At 33.3% G+C, this 11840-nt stretch overlaps 2 protein-coding genes across 3 annotated transcripts; both read left to right on the top strand.

Moving 5' to 3' along the window:
- Nucleotides 1–1614: 1614 nt before the first annotated feature.
- LOC107029170 (soluble inorganic pyrophosphatase 4) lies at nt 1615–5470 on the top strand. Of its 2 annotated transcripts, none has more exons than XM_015230520.2 (10): nt 1615–1757; nt 1839–1893; nt 2877–3054; nt 3163–3191; nt 3639–3704; nt 3788–3895; nt 4499–4564; nt 4636–4756; nt 4911–4992; nt 5121–5470. In XM_015230520.2, exons 3-10 carry the CDS (start codon nt 2919–2921, stop codon nt 5161–5163), a joined length of 651 nt encoding a protein of 216 aa, XP_015086006.1. In that variant the 5' UTR covers nt 1615–1757; nt 1839–1893; nt 2877–2918; the 3' UTR covers nt 5164–5470. The 2 variants fall into 2 exon arrangements, with proteins under 2 accessions (XP_015086006.1, XP_015086005.1); XM_015230519.2 differs by having other exon boundaries at nt 2910–3054.
- Nucleotides 5471–6660: 1190 nt separating this feature from the next.
- LOC107029694 (FK506-binding protein 5-like) lies at nt 6661–11007 on the top strand. Its single transcript, XM_015231135.2, has 3 exons — nt 6661–6729; nt 6787–7453; nt 10657–11007. The coding sequence occupies exons 2-3, from the start codon at nt 6804–6806 to the stop codon at nt 10661–10663; spliced, it is 657 nt and encodes a 218-aa protein (XP_015086621.1). The 5' UTR covers nt 6661–6729; nt 6787–6803; the 3' UTR covers nt 10664–11007.
- Nucleotides 11008–11840: the final 833 nt, after the last annotated feature.

An 11840-nucleotide genomic window follows, 5' to 3' on the forward strand; every position in this document is an offset into this window, starting at 1 on the left:
ACATATTTTTTTGGTTAAAGAAAAATAAGTATCATCCACTTTTTTTTTAATATATATATATAAATAATCCCTATTTATAGTACCAAACATGGGATAATTAAATTGAACAACATGCCTAACACAAGATATAGTTTTGTTAAAAAAAATTAATAACTTGTTTCCACGTCTAAATTTGGACAAAATTAAATGCCCACATCTTTATTTACTTATTTAGCTTGCATTTTTTAGTTAATTTAACTAATTTTTAAAGTAAATCAGTTTACATAGATTAAAAATTTAATTATTCAATTGAATTAAATTTTTTTGTGTATTAATATAATAAAAAATATATCATACTAAATATTTCAAACTAAAAATTTGATTATCCAATTAAATTACAATTTTTTGTATATCAACATAATGAAATATTAATAAAAAAAAGGGAAAAGGGTCTGATATACCCCTCAACTTTGTTATTTTGAGCTGATATACCCCTCGTTATAAAAGTGGCTCATATATGCCCTTACCGTTATACAAACGGCTCATATATACCTCTGCCTATTACAAAATGGCTCACATATCCCCTTCATTTAACGGAAGTTAAAAAATTAGTTTTAAATTTATATTTATTACTTCTAATTTTTTTTAAAAAAATCATTTAGGGGTATATATGATTCTTCTATCAAAGTTCAAGGTATATTTTAATTTTTTTAATACATAAATTATTTTTTGACTTCTTTTATTATAATTATTTGAGTTTCTTATTCTTATTTTATTTTTTTCTTTCATTCCTTAGTTTAAAGAGAAAAAAAAAATAAACCATTTTTTTTGTGTGTATTGTAATTTAATTTCGTATTCGAAGAAAAAATTTGGTCATCTACAATAAGTTTTACAAGAATATTAGTGAAATATAAATAAATTTGATTATCAAAATAATAATTATAAATTAGTCATTGAAACAAAAAAAAGTAAAAAAAAAACATGTTTGACGAGGATTAAATTTACTCATATGGGATCATATTTTTTATAAAAATAAAAATAAAAATTTAGATTAAAAATATTATTTTCTTCATTTCCGTTAGAGGAAAAAGGTATATGTGAGCCATTTGTTTACAAATAGGGGTATATATGAGTCACTTTCATAACAAGGGGTATATCAGCTCTAAATGACAAAGTTGAAGGGTATATCAGACCCTTTTCCCATAAAAAAATTTATGATTTGATTTTTTTAAAAATATTATGACAAATAAAAGGAACGAGAAAATACCATTAAATATCACCTTTTCATTCAAAATTTAACACGATTTCACTAGTTATATTGCATGAGTTTGTCATTTCTAAATTTATAATATAAAATTATCTTAACTTTTTTTTTCTTACTTTGATATAATTTGTTCTTGTTTATTATATTATATTATCAAATTTAAATGAAATAAATCACACGAATATTCCCTCCACTAATCCCTTTAACGGCATCTCCCCACCCTTCGTTTCCCGTCAACTGTTAGGAACTCCGTCACTTTCACCGTTTTAAGTCCCACAACACCCAATAAAAAACCTCCACGTTTCAAAAGTATTTATAATATTCGTTTCTAATTTAGAATCTTCCTTTTATAGTAAAAAAAAGGACAAAAAATAAAAGATGAAACGTAAGAATTATGCAATTATTTTTTTTTAAAGCTTTGAGCTGTTTATTAAAGCTTTTGAAATGGCAGAGTATTAAGAGCGGGAAGAAGGAGAAGAACGCGTTTTACACCTTCATTACTCAACTTTCTAGGGTTTATTCTCTTTCTCTTTTTTTTTCTTTCTATAAATACTCTTTCTCGGTTTGCCGTTGTTCATACGCTTTGTTTTTGTAGATCTGAGCTGTGTGCTTTCACCGACGGTCTTCCTTTTCTCCTTCGTTTGCTTCAGGTATCGATTTTTTGGTTTAATGTGTTTTATGTTAATGTGCTAGTGATTCTTCTGAAAATGTGTTTGATCGGCTTCATTTTACTTGTTTCAGGCATTCATTTCTGTTTTTTTTTGAAGTTTTGTAGTAATGTTTTTAGGGATCGGTTACGTTTTCTGCTGTTTTTGATGATATGATTGGTTTTTATTTCGACGGAGTAATGTTTTTGTAGTTAATGCTTTTCCTTGTTCATTTCCGTTTTTTTGTTTCTTCAGGTGAGGATCGCTTTCTTCACGGCATTTTTTTCTCTACTTTTAACTGATATATAGTGTTTTTTTTTTGTTTTCGCTCTGTTTTTTTTGTTCTTCGTGAATGACCTTGCAGTAATGCGTTTAAGCACCTTCGTTTTAGTTCTTTTTGTTGTTTTTCGAAGTTTATTTCGTGTAGCTGTAGTGTTCCATATTTTTTTCTGCTTCGTTTGGTTCTGCACGTATTTCATGAATTCATGACTGTAAATATCGGGAGTGATTTTCGGCTTGTTTATAGATTTCTGAGGAGTTGATCTTTTGGACTACATGATCGTTATTGACTCTAGTTAACTGGAATTACTGGCAATTGTTTTGTTTACTTGTGAAGTCCTTATTTAGAGCTTTTGTTCAATTATATATAGGCATCTACATAGCAGGTTTCTGATGTTGTAATTCCAGCAATCGGTATTGTATAGGTAGAGCTAAAACGAGATAGATCTGGCATTGCTGGTTGTTCGTATAGACAGCATGGCAAATTATAACCTCTATGTCTTAATCTCTGTCTGCAGAAAGATAATAATTTTCGATGTTATGGAAATATAAATCTGGTCTCTGGTACTTCCTGGTTGTTTAGGTTTTGTTTGTTTCATTCTGAGTCTGGGTCATTGGTGTATAAATATACATATATTTCTTACCGATTGTTTTGTTTGATGCCTCTGTTCTGAAAGCTAACATTTGCTTTTCCCATGCCTATGGAGATTCTTACGTGCTACTAATACCTTGATGTCCAGCTAGCAATTATGGTTCCACCTATCGAAACTCAAGTCAAGTCTCCAGTGTCTCATAAGTTCTCCATTCCACCACTTAATGAAAGAATACTCTCTTCTATGACACGGAGATCAGTTGCAGCTCATCCTTGGCATGATCTCGAGATAGGTATTTTATAAATTCTGTGAAGTGAAACACCATTTCCTCACAATTGTGCAAAAAAAGAAAAGACTCCTGGAATATTCTTCATGAGCTAAAATTTGTGTTTTGCTGCAGGACCTAATGCTCCACAGATTTTCAATGTGGTAAGATTCTTTAAAACATTCGAACTGATGTTTAATATGGTTGAACCTTCATATTGGTTTATATGAATAAGGCAGTTTATGCCTCCCATATACGCTGAAATATATTTACCTAGGCTGATAATTGGTATCAAGTCCAAAACATGTTGTAAATCTTCAAACATTAAATGAGCAAACATGATTATTCTTGTAGGTCGACACTCTAATTTCATGTTACATACCTTAGATCAGCTGCCAAAATCGAATTCCTTGCTCTGTCTTTGTGCTTACCTTTTTAAGTTAACTGGCGCTTTACTTCCTAATTGTAATCTGTAAGATCTTCACCGAGTAAAGTGGATTTTTTACCTAGGTACCTTGGGACTTACAAGAGGCTCATATGTGGTTGAAGTTATTTATGTTATACTTGGTTAAGATCTTTTTGTATGTAAACCTACCTATTGGTTGGTGCAGGTGATTGAGATCAGTAAGGGGAGCAAGGTGAAGTATGAACTAGACAAAAAGACTGGACTGATCAAGGTATCAGCGGGTATATCTTGAAGCAAGTAAATTATGAAATTTTAGCTGTGTGACCTGAAACGCTGTGTCATTATTTATTCCAGGTTGATCGTGTTCTTTACTCATCAGTTGTATACCCCCATAACTATGGGTTCATCCCTCGTACACTCTGTGATGACAGTGACCCTCTGGATGTCTTAGTCATCATGCAGGTGAGCTGATAATCCTTCCCCATTGTCCTGATAAACAACACACTTGTGGATATTAGCTGATAGTTGAACTGCAGCTAAGGGTCCAAGAACTTACCTATAACTTACATGTTTGTGTGTAAGCGAGGGATGGAGAAGATATAGTTTGGTTGTAACTTCCCAATCCACTCTTTTAACTTCCAAACTTATATCTACTACTACTTAAAACCGGTGCTGGATACAGAAAAGTTGATCTGGTCCTGGTGTTAGGTCTTATTATATGCATTTGTGATCTCAGTTATTGCTCTAAATTATGTGGACATTCTGTTACCCTGTATATAACATATTCACTTCTGTATTATATGTCTTTTTATCTATATGCTATAAAACTGTTGATTTTTCTTAAGAAGCCAATCCTACAATAGTTTGCCAGTGCAGGGCATGGGTGTCAAGGAAGTGGACAATTTAACCATTTGTGGCCTTTGCAATGCATATATTTGACAGATTAAAGAAATTATTAGTATTGTGGCTTTAACCTCTATGAACTGTGTTTTTTTTTTCTTCAAAAAAAAGGGATGCCTATCAACAGTTATTTTTTCTCTTGATTCTTACCATGCTAATTTACAGGAACCTATTCTTCCGGGTTGCTTTCTCAGGGCTAAAGCAATTGGTCTTATGCCCATGATTGATCAGGTACTTCTCTATGGTTAAAAGTAAATTTTGTGTTCCCAATCTTCCACGTATTAACTCTAGTCAGAACACAGGGAGAAAAGGACGACAAGATAATTGCTGTCTGTGCTGATGATCCTGAATACAAGCACTACACTGATATCAATGAGCTGCCACCCCATCGTTTGGCTGAGATACGTCGCTTCTTTGAGGATTGTATCCTTTTCCAAAATCACAAATCTTAAGAGCAGCATGTATTTTAATTTCAGATTTTTATGAATTATCATTATTACGTTCATTTACTGTTTATTGTGTGCAAAGCTTGAATAAGAACTTGAGTATATGGTTTGGTCCTTGACTAATGTATCAGACAAGAAAAATGAGAACAAGGAAGTTGCTGTTAATGACTTTCTTCCATCCGACAAAGCCTTTGAAGCAGTCCAGCATTCCCAGTAAGTAACACCTTCCACCATTTCACACATAACCAGAAGTTCAAGTTTTCTCCCTTCTGCAGTATGTTATGTTAACGAGAATTCATATTATGCTCGGCTGCTTACGTATAATGTTCTTTTTTTCTCAGGGATCTGTATGCAGACTACATTGTGGAGAGCCTGAGGAGATGATAGTCTTTCCATCTTCCTCAAGTCGTGAATGACCGTCAACATTACATTTCTCATACTAATATACCATATTTTGTCTAATACTGCAAAGCACATAGTTATATACCATGTTGCATGGGCATATAACATGCTATATATATACTATGCTTGTATCATCTACTGTATGGGAAATTACTCTTCCATACATTGCATGATGATGACGAAAAGGAAACTTCACGTTTCCCCTGGTCAATTTTTGTATGATTTGAACTTATCTCTTAATTGTCCGATTTGTGAAATGGATTATAAACGAAGTTAAGTTTGTATGCTCTCTGGTCTGTTCCTTGAGTTTAATGGCTTCTATTTGATCTGTCCAAACTTGGTACGCTGTGAAGTTTATTTGGTTTGTATTATTAAAATGAAACTATAACTGATTTTATAAATAATTGTATTGTATGTATTGTCCAAACTTGCTCTAATTTTTGTCATGCTCCAGCAATTACGCTTTCTAGATCACTATCATTTAGCTATTTTGGGACGAGTTTATAGTAACAGAAATCTAGGAATGAATAAAATAACTAGTATTTATATCTAATGAAATTTGACAAACTGGAATTGTTTTTGGGATAATTCAGTTGGTTTGGAAGGTGGTCATCCGATACCTTCTCTATGGCTTCTGCATCGAGTCTATTGCATAGAATTTGCCTAGTGCAGTTTACATCTCATGTGTGATTATTCCTTTAAAAAGATACTAGTAACTAAAATGAAGTAGGTCATGAACAAATACTATAGATAACATGATAAATCATCATATACGATAGTCATTATGGATGAAATCATAATTAAAATTCATATGGGGATAACTTGTTACTTGTAAAGTCCAGAAATGAATGCTTATTAAGAAATTGATAATCTGATATGCCTTTACCGGGTTCCACCCTCTGGCAATTGTTGGCTCGGGAATGAAGGGATCGCTTCACTTCAAAGTAAAGGTTTGTTCTGATTCGAACCAGAGATTCCGACAACCAAAGAAAAAGAAACTACTCTTAATAATAATCGAACTCAAAAAACAAATTACTGCACGAGTAATACTTACTTCAATTACTCTATCACTTGTTCACAATTAAACGAATTAAATTAGAAATAATGTGAGAAGAAAAATTAATTTATATCAACTGTTACTAATACCGCTCATATCTATCTATCTATCTATATATATATCCTAAGCCTTTGTGATTTATTTGGCCAGTTTTTTTGAAAGATCAAAAGTATTCATTTCTTTAAAAGAATATCTATTTTGAAGAATAAAGGTGTTTGGTCCATATTTTCACTTAAAAATGTAAAACAGTAGTATAAGCTAATTTTCATATTTCAATTGAAAATTTTCAAAACTAGAATCTCAAAAAAAAAAAGATTATGCCTATTAAAACTACATGTTTAAAAGCATTTTTAAAAAAAAAAAAAAAAATTCATATAAAATAAGATATTTCGCAGCTTCCTCCCTATAATATTTTGGTTCCAATAAAACCCCAGAACCTCTGCTTAAACCCTTCGAAGTTGGAATCCAATCAACCACCGCCAACCACCGTCAACCGCCGTCAACCGCCATGAATTCCTTCAACGCTACCACCCCAAACTTCGACAACNAACCGCCGTCAACCTCCATGAATTCCTTCAACGCCACCACCCCAAACTTCGACAACCTTCTCCTCCAATCCCTAATGAACCGTCTCCAAATTCGTCCTCCTTCAAACCCAACTTCCTCCTTTTCCCCACAATCCCTCGAAGATCTCCTCTTCAACACTCTCCCTTTCTCCGACGAAGATGAAGACAACGACGATGATGATAACAACAACGAGTCTTCTTCTTCCAAATCTCAGCTAGCGAAAGAAGAATCGAGGGTTGAGAAAGAGATAATCCGGACAATCCTATCTGGAAAAACTGATTCTCTAAAACCAAATTCAGGTCAAGCTGTTGCTATTGGTGAACATCATATATGTATCGGGTTTCATGAGGATACAGGTTCGGATTATCGGGTGTGGGAGTGGCATGGTCATATCATGCTTTTTGATGAGGAAAATGGGTATTCACCTGAATACATTTATGGGAATTACTTTGAAAGAGTTAATGGTAAGCTTATGAAGAAGAAACAAGAGGAGAAAGAAGAAGAGGAGGAGAGTGAGAAAGAAGAAAAGGAGAGTGATGAGAAAGAGGAGAAGGTTGGGAATTTGGGGTTGAGAGAGTTGATATCATCAGGAGATTCGAATAACGAAGGTCGAATTCTTAGGAGGAATATGAATGCTGGCTCTACAAGGTTTATACTGAATCAACACTTTTTCTCCTTTTAGTTTTGTTATAATAGTTCATTTCCATATATGCTCCAATTGGTGTTTTGGTTGAGTATTTAGCATGTTTAGATGTTTGGTTTATTGTGTTTCCGTTATCGCACTATTTTGTTGTTATTTTTCCTTTCTGAATGCGTGTACTACTTTACTTGTTAGTTGGTATGTTCTCTTTAATGTCGTTTTTTCTTTTCGTAACTACTTTAATTTGCTTCACTTGAGCTGAGGGTCCTTCGCAAGCAGTCTCTCTACCCCATAAGATAGGGGTAAGGTCTGAGTACACTCTTACCATTCCCGGATCCAACTTGTGGGATTTCACGGGGTATGTTGTTGTATTATAATATCAGGAACGCTTTAGATATGTTTTGGCTGTTTGCTTGTTCTGAATTGCGAATGTGCATCCCATATTAGGTAAATACATCGTCATTAAAAGTCTATGTCAGCCTCAAGTTCTTAGATAACTTCCACTTTTCCTACATCAATAGCCTTTTCTTCGAAGTTAATAACAAGATGCAAATTAAGATATTGTGTTCCATATGTTAAGATCTTTAGCATTATACTACTCTAAAATGTGACCGTTAACACAAAAAAGGGAAAATGGTTAGATGGATGGTGAGTGAAATTTGTCTTCAGAAGCCATGGAAAAAAATGAAACTCCTTTTGTCAAATTCTGATTTTTTTTCTGAGTAGAGAATCACCAACACTATAAATGGAAATCCACCAGTTTCTCAAAGAGTTCTGTATTTTAGTTCTTGTTGAACACTACTAAGTTTGCTGTTGATTAGAATGAGGGGAAAGTGTTATCTTTATCTTCAAGAAAGTATAATCTTATGTTAGTTTTCCAAGAACCAGAATTTAAGAGTTAAGGCTATTAGCACACTAAAGTAGCAATTTTATACATTTGAAGACAATATGAACAACTAGATACATAGGATGTTATCCTCGGCATATTAGGGTGATGCTTTAGAGTGATATCTTATGTGTGCTAAGCCAGCAAGACTTGGCTGAGGAGAAATATAACTATGTAGTGCAGCACTTAGTGATTTAACGTGTTCACTAATCTTTGAACTGTGCTGAAGTATTGCTTTTATAATCTGAACTCTTGGGGGTTGTTTGGTTGGTGGGACTTGAATAACAATCTCGGGATAAAATGTGGGATCATTTAATCCCGTGTTTGGTTATGGCCTATGGGTATTAATTGGTCCCCATAACCATTTGTACTAAAATGGTGGGACTATCTATCCCATATAGAATTTGAATTATCCTTGTCTATCCCATCTCAGTAGCGTAAGGACCCCTTAATATGATACAAGGACTACAAAAACAGTTGGTTCTTTGCTGGATCCATGTCAAATAGAGTACAATAATAATGTGCTCATACGCATTGAAGCCAAAGAGACTTAGTGATCACTATATAGGGTTGACTCCTGTACAGTCTCAATTGTAATTTACGCCAAAGATCTTCCAAGAAAGTAAAGTCACTGAATGATCTATGATGAAGAATTTTCTTTAATCCGTTTGTGTGTACTACTCGTTAATTTCAGTCAGATTGTTTGATTAATTTCTTTCATTATCTTTATTGTGTGTCCAAACACATATAAGATACTGAGGAGGAACAACCCCACACTAAGTTGCTCAGGTTCTCCAAAAATGTTGGCGCATCCGTGTCAGATCCTTCAAAAATATACTATATTGGAGGATCCCACACACACCGCATGACATTTTTGAAGAGTCCGAGCAACATAGACCCCCACAATATGGATAATAAAACTATTCTAGTTATTGAATTAAAAAAAATATGGTGCGAGTCACTTTTTAGTATTTCGGTGTTTCCTCCATTTTAAAAGCAACAACAACACACATTCGGAGTTTGCTTTTCCTGAGAACCCAACTAAAAAGAATTAAGTGTAAAATACCAAAATACTTTGTTCAAAACTGTGCAAAACTGAATTGTTATTGCTGAAGGTAACAGATAGGAATTCAGTATATTGCTGTTTATTTTATGCTGATTCATATATTGTTTGAATGTAACAGTTAATAGAAATAGAAAATAGAGGCTGCATATGCAGTCTTAAGATCTAGCTTGTATTTCATATTGCGCCAACTTTTTCCCCGCAAAGAAGCTCTCTTGCTTTAAATAATGTCTGACCCATCACCTGCCTCGTCCCATTAAATTAAGTCTTAGCCCGCCCCACCCTACCCTGGCCCACTAATCGTCGCCGTGCGACACTCGGCCCCGTTAAGGATTTGACCTGCCTTGTCCCACCTCTGCCCTGCCATATCGACATCCCCAGTCTTCTCCCTATACAAAAATGTGGTTGTCATACAACAAAATTGACAATATTGTGTTGCTATAAGAGCTTCGAAGTGTGAAAATGTGATATGATTTTTTGTTTTACTCTATCTCTTCATTGTAAGAACAGGGACTGATCTAGAAATGGGTTTTGAAAGGGAGTGGTAGGAGGTGGGAAGGAACTGTTGAACCAAAAAGATAATATAGTAATTCTCAAGACAAAGGCATATCCGAGTAAGCGACTTCTATTACTTCCAACAACAACAACAAACCTGGTGTAATCTCATAAGTTGGGCCTGGGGAGGGTAGAGTACGCAGACCTTTACCCTACCTTGAGAATTGAGAAGGTAGAGAGATTGTTTCCAGTAGACCCTTGGCTGAAACGAACGATGAAAAAGAGGCAGCAGAAACAACAAGAAAAAAATAAGATATAGAGGCCAAAATATAGCATGTAGTAATAGAAATCTAAAGATACGGAACAAAAGAAGACTAATACAAATACTCTGAGAATGGGAACTTCTATTACTTCCGTAGAAATATACTTATCTCATAGCTGATCCTTCATAAGATCTGTTGCATACATATAATGCTGGGACTCTCTAGTAACCCTCTAAGCATGCATATTTGCTAGAGATTTTTATTGACGATCTTTATCTCTCCAAATTTTAGTTAGTATCCATGTCTTTCACTTGATGCTTTCTTCCTATACGATGTTTTAACTTACTAGTTGCTTCTTGTGTGCTTGAATGTGGTTTTAGCTGATTTTTCTCCAATTTCTCCACTTCTGATATTTGATTGTTCTTTTGCGCTACGAAGAATATTTTATGTTCCTCGTATCTGTTCATTCTTCTTGACTGAGTTTTCCTTGTTACACACTGACAGGGTCTAGAGGTTTGCTGTTTTACACCAAAGAAACAATTTGAGGTTTGCTGCGTATTTTCGCTTGGCTGCATGGAGAGTTTTTACATTTCCTTTTTTCCCAAGCTACTTGATGTTGTGTTCAAATAGCATTTTTGCAAATTGTGATCTTACATGGTCTGAAATATTGCATTTGCAAAGCAAAATAGGAGCTCCTAGCAGATGAGAATAGCTCTTTATTTTTCTTTAATTCTCTATTAATCATTTGAATTTCTTTATTACAAGGGAGGTTGAAAATCTGTTACAGAATAAGCTACTCTTCTTTCATAAGCAAATGTTTTTGGAGCTTTTGTATGTAGAAAATGCTTTAGCTAAGCTAATTGTCCTCTTTTTTTTTCTTTTTTTTTTTTACGTGTGATTTCTATCTATAGTCGTGTTTAAGGGCATATTTATTTGAAGATAGTTTTTTGTTTTAGTTATAGTAGATTTTGAATCAAATTTTAAAATTAATTTTCAAATATTTTTTTTGGGTGGAGATATTTGATCTTCAAAATTTTCAGTTTTTTTCTCGTAGAATTAAAAAGATAGTAAAATGCACATATAAAACATAACTTCAAATTTTGAGTATTATTACTTCAAATCTCAAAATTTTAAATTAGATGTAAGGGCAAAAAAAAAACTTTTCTTTTAGTAAAAAAATATTAGTGATGTCCTTAATAAAATTTAACAAAAACGCTCTTTTTATTATTGTGTACTGGTACCTTCATATTGTGTACTGGTACCTTCATTAGTTATTTTTTCCCTTTCAAATCTATCTTCGTATGTGTTATATGAGTTTGAAAGTTTTTCAGAAACATATCTCTCCGTCTTTTTGAAATAGGAATAAAATAATAATTCTTTATATCATTTTAAAACTCATCAATGAAATTTTACAAAGTATGTTATTTGTTTCTAGCAATTCAATTCTTATGATGTTATGTATTTGTGTAGTAAATGAACCTACCAAGCAAGTTGTCAAGTTCTGTGTATGTTTTTACTTTTTTCCATCTATGTGAAATTTCGATTTTTATGAGATTATATTAAATACGGAAAAGGGTCAAAAACATCTTTAAATTATGTGAAATAATGTTTACCCTTAAACTATATTTCGATTCAAAATTATCCTTTCCGTCAAACTATTGGGTTAAAAGTGTCCTTTTTAACGAAAG

The sequence above is a fragment of the Solanum pennellii genome, chromosome 9 (assembly GCF_001406875.1).
Source record: "Solanum pennellii chromosome 9, SPENNV200".
NCBI classification, from domain to species: Eukaryota; Viridiplantae; Streptophyta; class Magnoliopsida; order Solanales; family Solanaceae; genus Solanum; species Solanum pennellii.